At 55.7% G+C, this 22,634-nt stretch overlaps 1 protein-coding gene across 7 annotated transcripts in view; it reads left to right on the top strand.

The window, feature by feature from the left end:
- LOC143357369 (protein bric-a-brac 1) overlaps positions 1-22,634 on the top strand; it is a 280,682-nt gene that overhangs the window by 58,236 nt on the left and 199,812 nt on the right. For 5 of the 7 annotated variants that reach the window (XM_076793799.1, XM_076793797.1, XM_076793798.1 and 2 more), the window contains exon 1: positions 13,499-15,275. In XM_076793799.1, coding sequence (XP_076649914.1) covers positions 14,316-15,275 — 960 coding nt within the window. In that variant the 5' untranslated portion in view covers positions 13,499-14,315. Of the gene's footprint in view, positions 1-13,498; positions 15,276-22,634 lie in introns of those variants that run through there. The other 2 variants (XM_076793795.1, XM_076793796.1) reach the window with 1 other exon arrangement.

The following is a 22,634-nucleotide window of genomic DNA, read 5'->3' as shown; positions in this document are numbered from 1 at the left end:
ATATCGTCCGTCGCGGATTATAACGGCTGATCCCCCGTCGCGGAAGCAAAGCCGGTTCGTGCCGCTCCAAACTCGCCGTGACTAATACGACGGTTTATTCGGCCGCGGCCGTTTAACCCTTTCAATGCTAACTACACTCGCCTGTTCAAATTTTCCCGAGTTTAGGCCACGGTCGTTTCCATGGTCACGGATTTCTTCTATTTCCGTGGCTGTTTCGTTCTTTGGCATTTACACTCGCCGGAAAAAGCGAGTTTATTGAAGCCAACAGGAAACGTTATTGCCAGAAATAAAGTTGCATCGCGGAAATGAAATCTGAATTAAAGATTTGGAAATATTGAAAGACACTACACGTGTCGAAATGTCAAATGCGACGCTTCGGATCCGCAGTGTATAAATATAAAATGTTGTTTTGCAACAGAAGTATTTACGTTGAAGCAGCGAGTACGGTAAGGTTTGTTTGATGCCCAGCTCTTTTCCAAGAGGAAAGTATCCTTGTTCGTGGTTCGACTGTCCGTGCAGCGGAAGCACACTGGTCGAAAGACGAGGCGTATCGAAAGGGTTAAACGGTTACGACCCGGTTCGTCGACGCGGGTGCTTGCCCGACGATTTTGTCGCTTGTTAATTCGCACGCGTTCAATTCGCCACGCCGGTTTCGAGAACGAACGTATGCCGCCCACGTCGAAGCTCGCAGCTCTCTTTCGATTATCGACGTCGTCGTCGTCGTCGTCGTCGTCGTCGTCGTCGTCGCCGCCGCCTTCTTTCTCCATAATATTTGCCGGCTGTCGGCCTCTCGTTCGGTGCCTCGCACGCGCTCGCTCCTTTTTAATTCGATTCGACCCAGTTCAGCCTAATTGAATCTAGTTTAACGTCGGTCCGATCTAATTTAATCTAATTTTCGACGTTCCGTTTCGCCGTCGCGCGGAGCTAGGAGAACACAGAGGGCTAGGAGAACGCGGGAAATATTCGCGGCCAATATTTGTCGTCTTGGGAAGAAAAAATTTGCTCGACGCACGACGAAATTGCGGCCGGAGAGAACACGGGCCCCCACAAACTTTTTCGAACATTTTCCCCGGGGTTGGACAAACGTTACACCGGGCGGCGGCCCTTCTGTAAATCCATCGGCGCCGAAAATTAAATTTCTCCGGCGAAACAAAAGTCTCTGTTCCTCCGCAAAAGAGGGACGCGTTGCAGTAATAAGGGCTGTTAATTAAATTTTTGCACGAATTGGTTACGAGCACCGGTTTTCCACCCGTTACGGGTAGGTAATAGTAATAGAAATTTGCGCGAGCGGTTCCGGCAAGTTCATCGAGTATAACGCAATTTTACGAAACACGCGTCGCGGTCTTTCGAATACGCTTACCGAGCCAAGCCCCGTACAATCGCGTCTCCCCTTCCTCGTTTCGCGTTGTATAAGATATATTCGTTCCGATCGTTCCGACAGACCTGTACGCGCTCTTTTCTCTCCGCTTGCTACCCCTTCCACGCTCCCCTTTCCCCCCTCCCTCCCTCTCTCTCTCTCTCTCTCGTTCATTCTCTCTCGCACTCTTTTTCGCTCTCTCTTTGTCGCTTTCGTGTCACGGACCCCCGTGCGTCTAATTGTTATATTTATAAAAGGGGAGGACCGGTGTATGCGGTGATACGTCGAAGGGACACCGACGAGACGCGCTTTTTTTGGCCGAGAGACGAACGACCCCTCGACGCTTTTGCGAATCGATATCAACTCGAAACGAACGTTACTCGATTTTGCGATGCGCGATGCGCTGTACGCGCTGCCCAAAGGCAATCGGTGAAATTCGCTCTCGAGCGCGTTCCACTCGATTCCCTACGTTCTCGTTCACGGAGCCGTCTTCAAGTCGATTTTTGTCCGATCCCCCGGATAGTTTTGTCTCCTTTGCGTACTGCTACGAGAAAATACGTTTGTTTAACCCTGTCGCGGTCTTAGATCCTTCTTGACCCATTCGTATTTTGGACCCGGTCAAGTCCTCAATTTTCTTGAAAACAATTCTGTCAGATCGGTGCAAAACTTCGAGCCGGATTTCGTATTAAAATACAACAAGTTACATCGACGTGATCGCAACTATGAAAAGAAGGAGAAAAGGACATAATGGGAGTGATTAACGTGTGGACGTGTGCTGTTGGATGGACAACTTTTCTACAGGATGCAGAAACCGTAAAAAGTGGATCGCGAAGGGCGTCCCGTCGGAAGAGAGGAAAAGCGGGAGAAGCCTGGAGTCTGGTAGGGAGAAGGGTTCGCGGGGTGCAGGGTGGAGGGTCGAGCAAGCTGGCTGGAATATTGGACAACTAATTACCTAATCACTCATTATCTAGCGGAGGCCCGAGGACCGGTAGATCGGTGCTACATACGTAGCTAGAGGTTGCTAGGTCGTAGAATAGGTTGCCCAGAGGGCCATTGTGATATGCGAAGCAGAATCATGCAGGATCGTATATTATCGATGGGGTGGGGGGAGGGGGTTGGAAGCCAGCGGACCCTCGCCTCGACCCTTAACACCCCTTCCCACAGGTGGATACCGTTAACCAGATCCGTCCATGTCCACCGGCCGACGTCGGAGATCGCGCGTCGCTGCGCCAACCAATTCGATTTCAGCTCGACTCGCCACGGCCCGGGGTCGGATCGAATCGAATCGGATCGGATCGGATCGGATCGGATCGAATCGGATCGGATCGCGTCTTTATTCCCGTCTCCTTCCGGCGCCCCTCTCTCCTTGAACACATCGCCGCCGCAGCAAACCGCCGCTGCTATGGCTCCGGCTTGTTCTATCACGGAACGCAAACATTGCCCCACCAGAATAGATAACGATTGTTCGGGTTCGCGTCGAACGCGAATAAAACGCTTCCCGGCTTTCCCGTAGCAGCTCGTTAAATGACACAACGGCCGGAGATTTATCAATGCGCCCCGCGATTACGTCTATATCGGAATCGCTTTCCCTCGGATCTATTTTCGCGCTAGTCAAATCGAGTATGTAAACGGTCGTTCTGAAATACAGCCGCGCGTTTCAGAAATAGATAAACGCTCCGTTCGAATCGCGGTTCTCCCTATTTTAATCTCATCGGCGAACCGCGAGAGCGCCGAGACGACGACGATCGTCTCTCTTTCTCTAAGTCTTCCATTTTTCAGTAACCGCCGGAATATGCTCGCTTCCGAATCCAACCCGGAATCGCTTCCCTTCGGAGAGATCGTGTCCCTCGGAAGTCCTCGAAGGGACAAATCGGAAGCGGTAGTTGGCCCGATCGTGACACGATTTCGAAGCAGTAAACTTGCGGGCCGACGCGACACGGCTCTCGAGTCCACGTGCGACCATCGCGTCGCCGCCGTCTGGTCTGCGGATCTACCTCGAGTCGCTGCGATGCGCCGCGCAGCGCCGGTCCGATGATCACGCTCCTCCGAGGTCATAAACGTCCACCGGACCTTAATCCTCTCGAGTGCCGATCGGGTCTGCTTCTCCTCGAGGTTTTCGTCTTGTCGACACGCGTCCGGAGTCGACACGGCGAATATCGATCGAGAGAGTGATCGGCCGGGTAATTGTGTCCAGAAACGAGGGGCGGTGGTCGGACGGGAAGCAAACAGCAAGCGCGCGGGGCTCGAGAAGTGCGCTGTTTAAGGTCCCCGGCCGGAACAAAGGCCCTATTTAGGCGGTCGCGTCGAGGAGATCGAGATCGTTCTCGCGTTCCCGCATCGAGGCAGGCGTGCCCCGTTCGTCGACAAATCCATACTCGTACGAATTTGTGTATCGAGAAAGAAACGTTCTTGTCGAGGAAGAGGAGGAGAAGGGGTGAAGGCAGAACGAAAAGGAAAAAGCAGAAGCGCGAATAGAATAGACGGCCGACCGATCGGAAATAAGTGGTACGATCGGGCTTTCGAGCTTTCTAGTCGCGCGTTTCACCCCGACACGGGGATGACAGCCACTGAATAATAAAAGAAGCCACGTCGAGGTTAGATATTCTTACGATCACCGGGAACCCTTCCCTTCCACCGATACGCAGCTAAATCCTCAATAATTCAACGTTCGCCTCGAACATTTTCCCTGTTTCCGATTGCATGCAACTATATGTATACGTATACCAAACTGTGCGTTTTCGATCAGACCCCGTCGACCCGCTCCCTCTTTCTCTACGCTTCTCTGTGTGTCGGTCAAGTGTCCGTGTGCAACGAGAAGACCGAGCGTCGTATTCTCTCCGCTCGAGGAAAAACTTTTAATTCGCGCTGCCGTTTTTCTCTTTTTTCTTTTTTGCCCTTGGGCATAGACGTCGTCTATAACCTTCGGCCTTACCCCGCCCCCCCCCCGCCCTATCACCCGTGATTTCCGAACGAGCGTTTCCAATTTCTATTGGTCTCCTAGCGCGGTTCGGTTATTTATTCATATACTTCCCGCGAACGGACTCCGTAACCGTTCCGTGCACCCTACTCCGTCGATTGTCGCGATTAACCCCTTGGCACCGCAATCCACTGCGGCGGGTGATAATGTCCGCGCGTGAAACTTAATCTTCTTTAGTTTCGAAAACCAGTTAATGCACGCGATAATTCCCGATGGCCGCCGACTCGGCGTTCGCGTAGAAAACTCGCGGGGGACCTGGCGCTTGTCATTCCGCTGGAAGCCGGAACCATAATTTCCAAGTTTAGTACAGGTTCTACAAACGGTAACGATACGGGGCACGCGTCGACGAAGCCCGAACGATTCGGACGCGTTCGATCGGCGATACCCGTGCTGGAACGGTCGCTTCCGGTTCGCGGAAGAATCGTTTCCTATGCTCTCTGTCGCGTCGCGTCGGGTCGAGTCGGGTCGGTCGGGTCCAGCGGGTTAACGAGATCGGCAGACATTTTAAAAGGACGGAGCACCGGCTGCGGAGCGGGGGCCCCCTTCAATTATTCAGGCGCAATTAACACGTCAATAGGTCCGTTGCACCTGGCTGCCAGGGCTGGGCCGTCTTCCGCCAAATATGTACGTACGTTCGTGAAATGGCACCGGCAACCGACTTCTGTTCTTTTCTCTTATCTCGCTCCATCCCCTCGGCCGTCCCCTCTCTTTCTCTTTTTCTTCCCGTTCCTCCTTTCTCTCCCTTCTTCTTCTCCTCCTCCTCGTCCCCTTGCGTCCCCGGCTTCTCGAGCCGCGCTGCAAACCTTCCCCGTGGACGCACCGTCGCGCTTCCTCCGTGCCAGCCCATCGGTCGACGTTTAATCGAGCGGAAGCGATTTAAACCGGTTGCTTCTCGAAAACATCGCGATTGATTTACTTACCCACGGCGCGCACCGCGACGCTCCACGGTCTCCGCGAGAACGCGAGTCGGACGCGAGCGAATAACAGCTTGATCTCCCGGCGCGATTACCACTCAGGGTGTTGAAAAAGGGTGAAAGACTTCAAGGACTCGCACGGGAGCAAAGAGTGTTCAATCAACGTAAATCTCTCGCGATCTGACGGAAGGTCGTCGTCTCTCATCGCTCGCGATCGTTCGACGTCACGATCCTGTGCCTTCTTTTTTCGCGACGCGTTTAATGCAAGTAATTCAGAAGCGCGTTCAAGGCTGTGCCGAGCGAGATCGAACCTTGACGTACTTTTGATTCGGTGTGTGTGCACAGAAGAATTGGAAATATTCATTAGCAGCGCGTCTAAGGTTATTCGTACGAGATCGAACCTTGAGGCTACCGATTCGATGTACGGTGAAAAATTAAAAATATTAATCAACTCTTCTCGCCTCCTCGCGGAAAGTCGGCTCCGATCGGGAGCAGATTGCCGAGGTTTACTCGGCGTTTGACCGATTGCATCGCGGCCTCTCGCTCGTTCAAGGACAGAGGGGGCGGATTCTCAAGATCCCTCGCGAAGGGGTTAACAAAACGAACCGACTAAAACTCCTAGTAGGCGGAGACGGGCGCGGAAGATAGCGGCGCGTTTCGTGAAAAGAATTCTTCGTAGCAGAGCGGAGCAAATGACAGCACGGGAGCGGCGCGGTTTCGACGGGTTTTGTGCGGGCAAAGGAACGCGCTCGGGAGAAAAAGGGATCGCGCGAAAGTACGCTCGCGTCGATAGCCTTAGCGTGGTGCACCCCTCTCGGTATATTCGCGTACGTAACAAACGTAGACGCGTAGGTATAGTGTCGGGGCGCAGGTATATACCTATATAGAGAACGCCGCTGAAGGGAACGAGAGACGAAGGGGGGAGAGACGGGGGATGAAATGCGGGGTCGCAAGTCGGTATTGTCGTCGGTTACAAATCAAATACCCGATATCATTGTTTGGTACAAGCCAGGCACACGGCTACCCACCCACTCACTCCCCTTTTATGCCACCCCTTTCTGCAACGTTAACCTCGCGCGCAACCTGCACACCCTGCACGCCCTGCACCCCCTGCACACCCCTGCACACCGTGCACACCCTGCCGCCGCCACGACCACGACTAATAACCGCCGTCGGAACGCTCTCTCCGAGTAGGCCCAAGTATTTCGGCTCCCTTCGCCCTCCGTCCTCCACCCTTCGCCCCCAGCCCGTTAATATTCTCAACTAATTCGGCTCGAGGCGGAATCGCTGCGCGGATGCGGACAGGTTTTTCGTCGCAATCTGTTATCGCGCACGAGAAATTCTCACCATTGTTGCCCAGAAGCCACTTTGTTGCTATCGCTTGCATTGCGAAAAACTCGGTTGATAAGCCTAATGGTTTAAAATCGAGTAATTCGGATCGAACATCGATAGACACTGTAAGGTTGATGAAGGCATTGCTGAGGAAAGGGGAACAGTTGTCTCGCAATAACAATTTTCTTACGGAAAGTATCAGGACACAATCGCGACGGTATTAACGAAATAATTTGCACGATTATTGAAACTGTTTTACATTATTAGACTGCGGATCTTTACGTAGAATAAGAATATTCCTCGACAATTATTGTAAATCACAGAAGCCAAATACAAATGTTTCCATTTCTTCAAAAATGTTTCTGAAAATAATGTATCCTTAAATTTTTCCAGCCATTTTTCCCATAAATGCACGAGATCCGCAGTCTGCATATAATATTCGTCCGTACGGCTTTGTGTATTCGAAAGACTAAATATTCATGAGCGAGAGCCTGAAGTTTCGTTCCGACTCGAAAGAAACGAGTGACATCAATGTATAATGGATTCCGTTCGAAATCTTCGTCACGTGTCCGACTCGATATGACAATGCAGGGGGTTAACGATTGTCCGCCGTAAGGGACACCATATGTATGAACGGGGTCCTCGAACTCGCAAGTTCAAGAACCGCTGGCTACGACTCCGGCAGCGGCTCGAGCCTCGACAGTAACGTTCTGATCGGTCGGTCGGTCGGCTCTCGAAGAAATTCGCCTAAAGAAAATTTCGCGTTACGCGTGTTGCGTTTGTATAAATCGAGGTCGTCGGATCGGCGAGGGAACAAGCTCGCCCGCGCGCGCGCGCTCGCGCGACGGTTCAATGGTTGGCCGGGAAAGGATTAGCGACGTCGCGATCGCTCATACCTTTAATCATAGAATCGAGCCGGGGTAATTAATCAGGGGGTTAATTACAGCTTAGTCGACGAGTCTATTCCTACGTCGGGAGAAGGCTCGAAATATTCTGGCGCGCGCGGGGGGTAGCATTCCTAGCCGAGGAGCGAAAGCAAGAGCCATAGGAGAGAGGCTCGGCGAGCAGAGGAGAGGAGAGGAGAGGAGAGGAGAGGAGAGGAGAGAGTCGGAGAGGCAGAGAGCGTAAGGGGTACGAGCGAGGAAGGGGCGGTGCAGGCCGAGGGTGAGGGTGAGAGAGCGAGAACGAACGGCGGCAGGAGCGAAAGGGTAGGTGGACGAGGAGAGAAGGAGAGAAGGAGAGAAGGAGAGAAGGAGAAGGGGACGAGAGCCGAGGCTAGGCACCGCAGGGGTAGGCGATTAATGATTCAGGGGCAGAATTTCGCGATGCTGAAATATTAAGCATATAACTCTCTTCCTCTTACCTGCTTTTCTTCTCGTTCTATTCCTTTCCCCTCGCCGTTCTTCGCACACGGCCTCTCTCTCCTCCCCCTCCCCCCCCGTCCCTCACTTCTCCTGCTGGTGCTCCTCTTATCTTTCTCTTCGTCAGCTCCTGGTGTCCCCTATCCCGCGCTCTCTATCCTTCTCGGCCGTTTCCTCCCCGCAGCCGCTGCGTATCCTCTCGCAGCGTTCTGCTTCTCTTTCTTCCTCTCCTCGTCTACCGCTCGATGTATACGCACGGTCCTTTCACGCTGCACGCTTGTACACACGTATACACGCAATACGCGCGTACGTGGCGCGCGGGAATACGCGTTGCACGCTCGCTCGCTCGCTCACGCTGAGGCTCGCGCGCTTAGCCACACGGCAGCAGCATCATCAATATTTCCCTTTGCTCATTGTTCTTGTACAATACGTACAAGGCTGCTGCCGTCTCTGTAATTCCAGGGGGGTGGCTCGGGTACAGGTGGGGGCGGTGGTAGCAACGGTAGGCAGAGCCAGACCGGGTAACGATTACCGTGGAAATGGCTAATTTCGTGCTATTCCGCGAGCGCGACACACACGCCGTGTACCCCATCCCCTTCAAGACGCTCCGCGATCCATTCTTCGATCCTCGATCGCACCCGCCCACCGAGCCGAAACCATGCGAATTTGGCCGCACTGTCGGCGGAAGGAGATTTTTCGAAATTACTCGTACGCGGCGTTCAGCCAAGCGTCTTGCCCGATTTCTCGATTTTTCCCGAGGACGCCGCGAAAGGAAGCGGATTTGCGTACACAGCGGCGGAAGGAATCGCGAAAGCGCGGAAATCCCAACCGCACCGATGCTTTGCGATTTTATTTGGTGGCAGGGTGCGCCCTGGGCAGCCCATTTCCGTCCGTTCCTCTCGTCTCTCGTATTTTTTCATAACTGGCCCGAGAGCACGGCCGCGTGTCGACGTCGCGAAAGTACTGACGGCGACCAGAAGCCGTTCGCCGAGGGTCTCTCGTCGCTCTGACGAGTCGCGACGACCTTCGGGGATGTTATCGAGTTCGCGAACATCCTCCGATCACCGATTCCGCCGGACGCGTCTCCGTCGCGCGGAAACCGCACCGGACCGCGACCGGTTTCTTCGGTGTGCGACGCGCAATGCGGCCTCCGCTGCCGAGTCGAAATTTTTCCATTTCGCCGGGGCGCTCGGCGTTAGTATACTGTTTGCAGTTAAACAATATTACGTAGTAAAATTTATGGCCACGGCCCCTTCCAGCGAAGCCGGCCTCGCGCCGTGCACCCTTACAATGCGTCCGCTCCCGCGCGCCGCTGAAACTTTCAGCGATATGAGAAATACGAGCGTTATGGCCGGTGCCACCCCTGCGTAACCGGGCGGCGATGATCCACGGCTTAACGGATACTGCCGCGAATCCGAATCGCGTTCTTTCCCTCCCGAAAACACTGTAATCGCTTCCTTCTACGAGCTCCGCGGCTAAAATTGCCGAGCGCCGAGACTCGTTGCTTTCGAAATAATCATAATTTCCAACAAAGAACGCCTCCTTTGTATTTCCGTGCGCGCGCGTTTCAAAGTAAAACGCGCATTCTCTCGCGACCCACCGGAAAGAACGGTGGAAAAGCGTTCGGCTCGTTCGCAATAATGTCAAAACGAAAGTTACGCTCCGAGAAGATTCTACAAAATATTCCGACAAGCGTTCCCATGTTAATACCCGGTCAGTTAGAAAACGAAATTTCGTCGGTGCAACGTGTAACAATTTCCTGAACAGTCGACGGACGATTGTCGCCGAGGCTAATCGTTTCCCCAGCCTTCTGCTTCGAACACGAAGACGGCCAAGAGAGTCTTCCTGTTTCTCGAGGAAGGGGAGGGTGGTTTGAACGGCGTCGTCGCGAGAACGTTTTCGGGATACCGCGAACGATGCCGATGCCACGCGGAATAACGCGTGGAATTCGCACTTTTATCGCGACGCAATCTCGCGTCGCGTTTACGCGGCGTGCCCCCGTAAAAACCGAGCAATATTCCTCCGTCGGAAATCCCGCGAGCGTCGTTATTCGAATGCAAGTTCAACGACTCGTTCGTCGTTTGCCATTGCCGCGCTTGATTCGCGCTTTTACGGTTCTAATATCGCGTCTGTCCTCGTCCGCGCGCTCGCGCGTTCGCGCCCCGATACTCGGCCCTTTCCGCGCAAACGAACGCAAAGATCGTTTCGGGATCGGCTTCGCGAACGAGCGGAATATCCTGGACGCTGTTTCGTCGGGGAGATGGTGGTCGAAGAGGCTGTCGAAGAGTGACCGATCGGCAAGGAGAACGAGTCGACCGCGAAGAAGACGTAGGACGGTCGCGCGGATGCGATCGGGAAACTACGCGCAGAGGAGGAGAGGGCAGGCTAGGCGAGCTAGTCCCAAAATTCGCGTTAATAGCCATTTAGGAGTGTCTGCCGGAGTCGGAGGGACAGACGCGAACCGTCTCTTTGTACCCTTAATTCGATTAGGACGGCCATCTCTCCTTTCTACCGGCGAGCCGTAACTCCGTTATCGGGAAGCAGGGCTCCCTAAATACGATCGTTAATATTCTTGCTTGTCTCGAGGAAACGGCAGCCTGCGAAGCGTCGTTGTCGTTAAATAATCGTTTCCCCTCTGTTCGCAATCCAATTAGTCGGTGCGCGCCGTTAAGCGCGCGGGGAACGCGCGGTGCCGGTCGCCACGTCGATGCCTATTCTTTAATTCGCCGCGAACAGCCGCGCAAAGCCCGAAAATTTTCTGTTCGAACTCTCCACCGTTCTGCACGTTCCCGAGAAGAAACCTCCCCGCGACACCCGAGCGAACCAGCCAGCACCGCTATCACCTCGTTGAACTCACTTGTTCGGAGGACTCCGACCCGAGAACGAAATCGTTCGCGACGAGCAGCAGATCTCGAGAACACGCTGGTTTCGAGCCGAAACCGAGCCGATCGACACGATTCGTTGCGTCGCAGCGATTCCGAATCGGCACGCGTGTGCTGAGAGCAGCGACAGAAGCTACGAAAGCTGATCATCGGTTGGTCACCTGGCTAGAATAAACACTTCGAAGGATTGGAACGCGTTTCTACGATTCCCCCTCCAGAAAACCGGTGATCGTTGTCGATTGATGAATAAATCGGTAGTTTCCTCGAAATCTGAGGAATTTGGATGCGTCGCCGGAGGTTCGGGGTTGGTTTCTCTATACGATCGACGAGAATAGCTAGAGTTGCTCGTTACGCAACGCATAAATCTCCGCCGCGATCGTTCCACCGCCAGGCTTAAAATGAATTATTTTCTTCGTTGCCGAAACGCCGGCGAAGGGGATCCCCTTGGAATGGCAGTTAGGCTTAAGAACATTTTACGGGGGTTCAGCGGCTGACAGTGATCGTATGTTACTCCCGAACGACCTGTTCCCCGTCGCGACCAACGAGACGATCGACGAATTAATTATGACAATTTTTCTCGGGGTAGATCACGTGGATCGCACGGGTATACGGCCGCCTCTTCTCGCGGCAAAGCCTCGCGGAACATCTTTCTCGCAGTCGCGACGTATGTTTACGCGAACGGATCGTCCTCGCGTACGCGAATGGACATCAAACGCGACACGCCGCGACTCGTCGAATCTCCGGCGAATACTTTGATCGCTCGCTTTGCGTTCGAATCGTCCGTAAATACCCGAAGCGGCCTGCTATGCGAATAGAATTTTGCAAACGTTTCGTCCGTGGGGATTCGGACGTCGGCCGTCGAACGGGGGATATCCGAAGAACGGTTGAAACGGGTTCTGGACAATGTCCGTTTGTCGAGCTTGCGGGAAAGTCGATCGGCATCGACGTTCGTCGAGGATTTATCGGGCCGGGGGGAGGTTCAGCGAAATCGGAATCGCTGGTCGAGGTTGGACGTGAAGGCGACGTTGGTCGCGATCGCGAGGAGAGCGGAAACCCGAACGCAGCGCAACGCAACGCAACGCGCGCGCGAACCATCCGCGGCGTTCGAAAGAGGAACGCGCGGAGGACTGGAAGCAAATCGAAGGGGCAGAGGAGAGAAGAAGACGGGCAGGACGAGAGAGCGAGGGCGAGTACGAGTACGAGTACGAGTACGAATACGAGCACGAGTACGACTACGAGTACGAGTAGGAGTGCGAGGACGAGAACGAGGACGAGGGCGCGAGCGAGAACGAGAAGGAGAGCGGGCGCGAACAACGGCGGCCACCACCACCGGAATCGACGCGGCTCGACGCGGCTCGACGCGGCGTGACCTCCTCTCGTCGTCGTCATCGGTGGATCGGAGTTTTGGGAGGCCGATCGGTGGGCCTCCTCTCCGATCTGCCGCGGGAGAATTCTCTTCTTCGCGGTGAAGGAAGCGAGAGGCCGATCGCGAGAGGGAGAAAGAAGGAGAGGCGGTCTCGGGGGGCGGCGCCTGTCGGCGCGTCCGATCGGAAGGTGAGCCTCCCGATTGGCCGATGCGACGGCGGAGCGAGGGGAACGCGAGGACGCGCGAGCTACGTACGCTTCCTCCACCCGCGGCCGTTCGTTCTCTTTGCGATCCCTCCTCTCGCTCGCGCTCCCGCTTTCGCGCTCCCTCTAACTGGTGGCAACCTCGTCCCTTCAGCCGTCTCACCCTGGCCCGGCGTGCGTCTCTTTCGCACCGGCGCCGGCCCGCTGGCCTCCCTCTCGTTCACGCTCGCGGCCCGCCTTGGCCGATCTCTTTCTCCCGGTGGCGCGGCCGTCTCTCTCGCTCTCGCTCTCGCTGTCGAACACCCACCCCCGCCCGCTCGCGCTCCCGCTCCCGCTCCCGTTGCGCCGCCGCTCCGCTCCGCTCTCTGCTCCTCGCCGCTCCGCGCCGCACCGCGCCGCTCGGAGCCCGACGCTCTCTGCCACCGCTGCTGCAAACACACGGTATATCGGCGCTCGACCGCCTCACGGCCTCTCTACTGCTGCCGCTCGAGCGAACCGTCGCCGCGCCGCGGCGAGCCTCTCAGTTGCGACGCGCTCGTCACGGGGTGCAGATCGTGCGTCGTTTCTCGCCCCATCGGTCTGTCGAACGCGCGCGTCCGCACGCGCTTACCGAAACCGCGCGCGCGCTCTTTCGAATCTGCTACACCCCTGACAACCGACAACCGACGACCGCGAATCCATCGAGAGTTGGCATGCGAGCTCCGGTGACCTGGTGCTACTAGTGTTACGCGTTCATGGTGATCTTCGAAGCGGTGTCGGTGCCCATCGTAGCCTGGCTTCTCGGTCTATCCTAACGGCCATCGCCGCAAAACCGCAACCACGCTCCTTTCGACGGCCGACTCGCGTTGCCGCGACCTTCCGAGAAGCGCGTGGCACCTGTCCGTCACCTGGATCAGCCACCGGGAAACGTGGATCGGGCTTCTGTGAAACCGAGAACAAGAAAGAAAGGGGGACAGATAGAGAAAAAAGGGAGAGAGAGAGAGAGAGAGAGCGAGAGAAGGGGAGAAAGAGACCAGTTTGATTCGGCGTTTGGTGGCGCGCGCGGGAACACCCGCCGCCCCGTCTTTTTCAAAAGTCGCGCGCGCGCGCGCGGCCGCGACCGCACGCCGCGACCACGGTTTATCCTCGGTTCGTGAACACTGTTGTCGAAAACGATGCGTTCGGTGAGCCGCGTTGTTTCGCGAGGACACTGACCGTTCGAAACAGTATCCGGTGAAATCGTTTTTTTTTTTTTTGGAAGCGACGCGAACAGGACTGTTTCCGCTTTAGGGGGAGAACGGGAGAGATAGATAGAGACAGAGACGTTGTCGGGAGGCTGCCCGAAAGAATCAAAGGATGTTCGACCGCGACATCCTCGGGAGAAGCGTCCCCGAGGTCGCGCACGTCTGACGGATCGTCGCGCGTTGCCCACGAGGAGGTGCGTGGAGAAACGCGTGGTTCGCGCGTATTTCGAAGTTCGCGCGTGGCTGTGTACGTATGTGTTCCAGATGCGGCCTGGCTGTTGTTGATACGTTCGCGATCGGTCGCTAAAACCTCGAGACGTCGACGGGCCGGCGTGCTCCCTTCGAGACACCCACGGTCGAGACGGAGCCAGAAGCTGTGAACGAGGAGCGAGCCGTTACGGAGGAGCTGGAGGAGGTGGAGGTGGAGCAGCTGGTGCAGGCGGTGCTGGCGGAGCGAGAAGAGGAGCGGGACCGCGAGGAGGTGGAGGACGAAGAGGTGGAGGAGGCGGCGGAAGAGGCGGAAGAAGAAGAAGAAGAGGAAAAGGTGGAGCTGGACGAACTGGAGGCGGAGAGGAACGGATCCGGAACCGGAAACGGGAACGAGAACGAGAACGAAAAGGAGAAAGGGAACGAGAGCGGAAGAGGAAGCGGAAGCGGACAGGAAGCCGACAGAGACGCGAGATCTCCCGAAATTGAAAACATGACGCAACAGAGCGGAGCTGGGTCGCCCCAGCAATTTTGCCTGAGGTGGAACAACTATCAGACGAACCTGACGAACGTGTTCGATCAGCTACTGCAGAGCGAGAGCTTCGTCGACGTGACCCTGGCCTGCGACGGGCACAGCGTCAAGGCGCACAAGATGGTACTGTCGGCGTGCAGCCCGTACTTCCAGGCGTTGTTCTTCGACAATCCGTGCCAGCACCCGATCGTCATCATGAAGGACATCAAGTGGCCGGAGTTGAAGGCCGCCGTCGAGTTTATGTACAAGGGCGAGATCAACGTGTCGCAGGAGCAGATCGGCCCGCTGCTCAAGGTCGCGGAGAGCCTGAAGATCCGCGGCCTGGCGGACGTGAACAGCGAGCAGGAGCTTACGTCTCGGCCGAGCATGGAGGAAGCGGCGAACGCGGCCGCGGCCGCGATGCACAGGAGGAAGCGACGCCGAATATCGGGCGAAAGATCGCCACCGGGTAGCAGCCCCGATCGGGTCGCATCCGGTAGCCTGCCCGACGATCAAGATCCGAACTCTGCCGGAGGCGTGATCGTGCCCGACATTCACGGCATGCTGACCAGCAGCTCGACTCCGAGATCCCTCGGATCCCCCGGCACTCCGAACATCTCCGTCACCCCGCAAATCAACCTCCAGGAACTTCCGGTATCGCTGCCGTTGCCGCCACCCCCGCCGCCGCCCCCTCAGGGCCAGCAGGGATCGCACTCCGTGTCCGCTCACCATGTGCCCGGCCACGTGACTTCCGGCACCCACGCCTCCGTCAACCACCTGACCACTCACGGCCAACAGCTCACCGTCCAACAACAACAGCAACAGCAACAACAACAGCAACAGCAACAGCATCACCAGCAAGGTGTTCCCGGACAGCCGAACCCCGGAGACGATCTGGAGATCAAGCCCGGCATCGCCGAGATGATTCGCGAGGAGGAAAGGGTGAGTAAACGGGTCTCACGATTTTTCCATTCTGTTTTGCTATCGCTGTTTCTCTTTTTCCTCCCCGTTAGGCGGTTGTTTCGCTTTGTAAAAGATGGCCGGGAACCGAACCCTCGAACTCGATCAAAGGCGGCGCGCGGTTCGATCGAACGTGTTCGATGGGGACGCGAAGGTTTTCCGGTCGACGGAAAAGTCGACGCGGCCAGGCAGGAAACGCACGGAAAACGAGCAAAGAAGCGAGACGGGCGGCGCGGAAACGCGCGTGTGACGGACGCTCGGGCAAAGGCGAGGGAGAAGGCGACGCGGTCGTAATTGGAGGCTCGGTTTTCGGGGTAAACGCGGCGACCGTGCCTCGCGAGTGCACGCGAGAAATCGTAGGGCTCGGAATCGCGTCGCGGTTCCAATTACCGCGAGAAACGAAATGTTTTTAACCGAAACGACGTCCAACGGAAAGACCGTACGAACGAGAGCCCGTCCCGCCTTTGCCGAGGAGAGGTCCAATTACCCGGCGATCGGCTTCGACGGTGTGCACTAATTGAGAGTATCAATGAACGTCAATGAGCATAGTCAATATTTGGACGCGGAGCATCCGACCGTTTTGTAACGTTCTTTTTGTTAAAACGAATGACAAATATTGACTACGCGCTCGTTCGCGCATACGTGACACACACCGGGTATCGGCTGTTCTCGTTAATTACATCGGGACGACGGTGTCTCCTGCATTATTTATCGTCCGCCACCGGCGCAAGTTATTAAACGAACAGCTACCGTGTGCGCGCCTCGCCTCGCCTCGCCTCGCTTCGCTTCGTTTCGCAATCCGCTCGTGTCTGCCCTTCGACAGGCTCGGTGAATTCCTCCGGTTCGATTCTGGATCGAGAATCCGCGCGGCGCAGCCATCCCTCTCGAACCGCGAGAACTTTCTCGGCAAAAACCGGCTACATACGATTTCTCTCGGGCCCTCTCTCTCTCTCTCTCTCCCTCTCTGAAACAATGTTTCTCTTCAAGTTTTTCCTCGAGTCGACGGAAGAAAGAAAACGGAAATCCACCGTTGCCGTTCGAGGAACAGGAATCTGTACGCTGTCGCGTAATCTAATTTGTCCGCGGCGAAACGGCCGAGATCGATCGAAGATCGGCAAATACATACGCGCGGAGGTATCTTTGTTTCTCGAGCAATCTAGAAAATTGAAGCGAGTCGGTCGTCGGAGGCCGAGCATTATTTTTCTATCGCGGCTATATATCGGACCGATGACGCAATCGGCTATGTATAATGGGTATAACATTCCGCGGAATTCCATTATGTTAACGCAACCACGTTCCAATTCTCCGGGCATGCCTGCTCGTATCGTAATACGCTAGTATATCGCAACTATTCCGCGGTAGTGGCGCGCGAAGCCTTTCCGATTAAAATGCCTAATTGATGCGGGCGAACGTAATACGAGGTACACGCGGCGTAGTCTGATATTTCGGCGGCGCGGCGCGGCGCGGAGCGATCGTACCGCGAAAACCTGTCGAAAGTTCATCCCAGATTTCGCGGCGGTAAATTCGCGCTGTAAAACCAACACGGATCTGCCCCGCTCTGTAAACTGTAACCTACAGCTAGGTGCGCAACGCTCGCCGCAGGTAGCAACTCTCCGAGAACGAGACCGGCGAGCGGCGTCGCGAAAAATGCTTGTCGGCGAGACGCGCGCGCCACTCGAGGATGGATTATTAAAGATTTAACCGCCGCAAAGGATCGCTTCTACCGCGGCAGGCGGATTTCCTTCGGATTAAGAGCTTTAATGAAACGGGATTTAAATATAAATTGTCTTTTAACTCTTCGATCGTTCGCCGATACCGGCCGATACCGTCCGCGCGCACGATCGCTACCGGATCGAGGAGAGCAGCGCGCGCGAGAACGTCCCCGCAAATTGCTCGGTAACCTTTTTCCCCCGATCGTCTCGTCGCCCAATCCGAAGACTTTTCGAAAGCGGGGGGTGGAGACGAACGAACGACCGACGAGAAAGGGTGGTCGGAACGAACGAGCGACGCGCGTTTCGCAAAAATGTACACAATGTACAACGCGAGAAGCAGCAAAGCGCGATCACGCGGTCGGTTGAGCCCGAAAGGACGGGTCGAAAAAAAATTTAATCTTCCCTCGCATTATCCTTTTTGGCAATAACGGCTTTACCTACCGGATCCTCCTACTCTATGCAACCGTGCCTCTCTCTCTTTCTCTCTTTCTCTGTTTCTCTTCCTCTCTCCGTCGGTGTTTCGGGGGATCTCTCTATCCGTTCCCCTACGTTCGCGCTGCTCGAGGCCGGTGGTTCGAGAGAGAGTCGAGCGTGTCCCCTGTCGCGTCGAGAGACGCACGGGACGGACAGTGGCGAGGGGAAAGAGCATAGAAACAGCGGCAGCAGCAGCAGCAGGAGGGTGAAGAGGATGAGGAGGAGAGATCGGAGAAAAAAGTCGCAAAACGGTAAATCGTGATTCGTAGTAACCGAGCGAGCGCCATTCATCCTGATACACAGCGGATGCGACTACGTATTTCCTTCGTTCCGTTTAAATTAGTGTTTTTGCCGTACGGTCTTGATTGTGTTTTCGCGCGTCCCGGCTCCGCTCGCGGCCGCGCAACGTGCATACGCTCGCTCGCTCGCTCGCTCGCCCGCACGCACGCGTATCGATTCCGCGTTGATGAACGCGTAACGGACCACCTAAGCGATATATCAGGAGCGTCGTTTCGACGGGCAGGGCTCGTCGCGATACCAGCCGCGGCAAAATTGAAAAGCTTGATGTATTAAAATGCGTGACGGCGAACCCTCCTTCTGAGCGTCGCACCGCGTCGCGTCGCGTCGCGCCGCGTCGGAGTAAAAAAGCCACCGCGACGCCCCGCGCCGTCTATGCGCGAGTCGATTACGCCGCCCGTCAAACGGTGATCGAGAGTTTTCGTCTATCGCAGCAACGATCTTAAGTCTCGTCCGTTCCTCCCCCCTTCCCACCGATTTTTCCGCGCGCAATTCGGCTGCAGATATATGCAAGGACCCCCCCTTCCGAATGCCGCGCGCGATATCGCTCGCGTTCCCGACGCGACGCCTCGCACAGCCGTTGCACGTTGCAGCCGGCGACACTGTCATACTCGCAGTCGAACAACGTTTTATTTGCGCGCAGTCTGCGGCTACGATAACGATCGCCTGCTCTTCGGCCCTCTCGAAAAAAAAGGTGACAAAAGCTTAGGCTGCGCAAAGCTCGCAATTTTTGTTTGATCTACACCAAATCGCCCGATATCTCGCGAGAAGCGCGCCGACATTACAGGTGTCCCCCAACAGTTTTCGGCTACGCGAGCCGTATCGGAGAACGAACATCTTCGCGAGGATGACTAACCGTGGAAACCGCCATGCGTAATTTTGCGAGCACAGTTCGAAGCACGGTGATTGATTCGAATTGCGTAAACTGGGACTCTCGGATTTATCCGCGTCGAAGAGTCTAGGCGGTTCGTATAGTAATCGTTGACGGATCGACACTTTTATCTTCTACCGGTCGTTTGCGCCGTCCTTGCGTGCCTACTTTTCTCCGTGGCTCGAGAGGGAATGATCATTACCGTTAGAATAAATCAAACAACCTTTTTTCAAGAATCCTGAAGAAAACCCGAGACCAGGGAAAATCAGAGAAACACTTGGAAATCCTCGTTCGAGCTAGTTACGCTCTAGCGAGCCGCTGCCGCCTCGAGCAGACCACCTCGCCGGAATATATAAATTAATTTAACGTCGATAGTTGATACACGCAAATTAGGAACTAGTCTTTTTCCAGAATCGAGTGTCAACCCCGATCCAATTTAAATCTCAATCAATCAATCGCACAGTAGCAATTTCAATCGTTGGCCAACGAGTTACTCAATCATTGGAATTCCTTTTCATGTCTCACGATCGTCGAGAAACTTGTTAACACTTTGAGTGGCAGTCCATCAACCTAAAAAGTTCCATAAAGTCCAAGTAATATATTTAATGAAGTAAGGATCGAAATGATAAGACGCGTCACAACTTCTCACTTTTCTTGCATTTTGCACATCCTGAGACGTGCACCGAGTGCATAGAACAAATAATTCCCAATTTATGTGAGATGCGGCCTGAAAGTGTTACCACTGGGTCCGTTCTCCAGGAAACTTGCCAAAATCGGAGCTGGTAGATAAGAGGCGGATCGACGCGTCGATCGCTATCGGCGAGGGTGGAGTGCTCGCCCCGCGTTTAGGTACGGACACGAGTTTATCGATCATCCGTGAACTTGCTCGCCGGAGAACGCGCAAAAATATGTTCGTGGCACCGGTGTCTCGTTAGAGTCAGCGTATCCGGCGAGTTGAGGCGAGCGTTTACGAAGGGAAGAGCAACAAAATGGGAACGGGACTTGTCCGCGGTCGCAGGCCGGGCAAGCCGGCGGTTCTTACAATGTAGAAACGTTCTTGCACGGTCCAGTTGTTGCGGCGAGCTTCTTTTTTTGAGCGTTTTCGCGCGGGTGCGATGTACACGCAACGTAGCCGCACGCACGCGATCCAGCGGCGCGCCGACCGCACCGCGTACACGCCCGTGAGCGCCACGGCTGCGTTGTATAGGTGTATAGCTTCCGGCGATGGCAGGTAGAGTTAGTTTTTGTGGGATTCGTGGCGGACCTCGGCTCGCCTCGTCTTGCCTCGCGTCTTCGCGGCTGAGAGCCTGCAAGGACGGAGCCGGAAGAAATTGGTGGGTAGCTGCGCGCGTCCAACGGTTGTAATTTCGTCGTGCGATCGCGTCGGGACGAACCGGAGAGAGAGAGCGGAACACGGGAAGGACCGGGGCGAGCGTCGAGAAGCGTTGAGAAGCGTTGTAGATGTCTGAGAGAGAGAGAGAGAATCCTTCGGCTCTGCTCTGATCTGCGCTCCTCTCCTCTCCGCGTTACGTAGCTATCCCTCGCGAACACTATTTTATAATAAGGGACGGTTTAGCAGCCGTAATTGTATGTATTTTAAATATTTCGAAAATTGCCTTCCTAGGAAACTTCTCTCCTTATAATGGCAATACTTGGAATATAATCTCGGGGTAACCGGACCACATGGACGCTCGAATCGGTTAACCGCGGTCCTCGTCCCCTCTTTTTCCGGCGGCTCTCTCTCTCTCTCTCTCTCTCTCGCTCCGCGCGGCTCTCCGAGATTGCACGGTGTTTCTCGGTTTCGTTCGCGACACGCGTGTCTCTTGCGAAACATCTTTCGACGCCGATCGTCCCGACGTTTCGCTCGAAACTCGCGTTCGATTCGGTCGCGATCGACCGAGCTCTCCCTCGCGGCTCGTTCGCGGTCGTCGTTCGGGACCCGGAGGTTGCACGGAACACCGTGCGTTTATCCCCCGCTGGAAACCCCGACGAAAAGCCGATACATTTGCGGGGAATCCTTCCGAGGACCCGGCCAGTTGAAATCCTTCGACCGAGAGAAATTCGTTCGGCCTTTGGATCATAGAGGCGAACGAATTGATAATCGGTTCGAGTGTACACGGGGCGCGTCAATTTACACGGGCACGTATTTATGAAACGATCCGGCACGGGTTAGGAGGGACCGATTTACGAAAGCCCGAGTCGTCATCCGTGGCACGATATTTTGGCGTCGGAGCGACCCGCAGGACCATAAGCTCGTCCAGACTGGCCGGAGCAGGGTTGGAAAGAAAGCTGCTTGTTCTTAAAAGATGTAAGCTCGTCCAGTGGCAACGTCCGCGATACCGTCTTGAAAAATTCAGCCGAACGACGCTGGGAAGACAGTTTTTCGCGATTCCCGACCGAGAAATTCCCGCAAGGGGTTTCTCGCAATAATGTAACCAGCCGGAGCGCCGCCGCGTCGAGTTGACGACCGAACGAGCGCGTCGCTTATCGCTCGCGATTTCGCGGTGGCCGCGTGCTCGTGAATTTTTCAACGTCGCTTCGGAATCAAATTCAAAGTCCCGTTTCCACGAAGTGGGGGGGGATGGAAACGAAGAATCGCGGAAGAAGGGATGCAGGGGTGGGGAGGGGGGGGGGACCGGACGTTTCCATTTTGGAAACGAAGCTCGGGACGGATCTCGGGCCGCGATGTACGGCGGTGGGTCGCCGGCGGCCGGTCGCCGGCAGCCTGCTGCAGCGACGAGGCCGCGGTAAATCAGAAATTATCTTGCGTCGCGTCCGAGTTGCGCGCTTGCCTTTTCCCATCGAAACGCGCATAAATACCGAGAGCACGGGAGCGAGCGCGCCGCGTAGCAAGAGGGAGCGACGCGTCCCGCGCGCGTCGTCCATCGTCCATCGTCCATCGTCCATCGTGTATCGTGCATCGTGCATCGCGAATCGCGCGCATCGTGTAGAACGAGGAGCGCAGCACAGCACCGCGTGCAGCCGTATACATACCGTATACACCGTGCACACCATACAGCACACGACGTCGTACACCATACACTGACATCGTACGGTGGCATGCACACACCGCGTACACCGCTCTCCGCCATACATTCTACGGTGTATACGCGATACACGATACACACGATGCACCCGCAGCGCGGTGCGGTCCCTGGACGGCATGGCAGCGCGCGTTCGTCAGCGCTCTCCGCGCGGAGGCGAGGCGAGGCGAGGCGAGGCGAGGCGAGCTGCGGCTCGCAGATATATTAATACGTAGACTGTACGTCGCGGTACGCGTGACTTGATGGACGGATGACCGGACCATTCCGCAGATTGCTTCGCTCCCGATTCCGACCGGAAGGAGATTTATAACCTCTCGTCGTTATCTCTACCGCCGCGCGTACCACACCGGCGACACTCTCCCGTCGCTCCTCGTTTCGCTCGATCATCGATCGATCGACGTCTTTCCGATGGTTTTTTTCACGCCCGTCGCCACTCGCGCGATCAACCGGCAGAACGGTTAGTCTCTATCTCTCTCTGTCTCGGCCTCGCCCGCCGAAACCCCGTTTTTAACCCTCGCCGGTTCGTTCTTTTTTCCTTTTTTTTTTTTTTTTTTCGGGGTCGTTTCATGCTTTTAAGCGGGTCGACGCCGATTGAAATTGCGCGTCGATCGAGACAAACGATGCGGGAGAGATCGCTCACGCGCGCGCGGTCGTTTTCGCTGTTCAGGGAAAAGAGTTCGTTGCCACGGGTTCGGCAAAAGGACGGTTTGGCGGGTGACGGGTCTTTCGATTTGGAAGCGCGAACGCTCCGCTCCGGGTCCGCGCGGTGCGGCACGGCGCGTTGGCCCTCTCACACTCTCTCCCTCTCTCTTTCTCTCTCTCTCTCTCTCTCTCTCTCTCTCTCTCTCTCTCTGGTTCCCCTCGGCTCGGCTCGGCCCGGGGACGGGTCCCTGAAACGCGACACGAGCGTCGCGATAAATTAGATTTAATGACTGTCGCAAAA

The sequence above is a fragment of the Halictus rubicundus genome, chromosome 9 (genome assembly GCF_050948215.1).
Source record: "Halictus rubicundus isolate RS-2024b chromosome 9, iyHalRubi1_principal, whole genome shotgun sequence".
NCBI lineage: Eukaryota > Metazoa > Arthropoda > Insecta > Hymenoptera > Halictidae > Halictus > Halictus rubicundus.
Note: the sequence above shows the minus strand (reverse complement) of the source record. Positions and strands in the feature narration are given on the sequence as shown.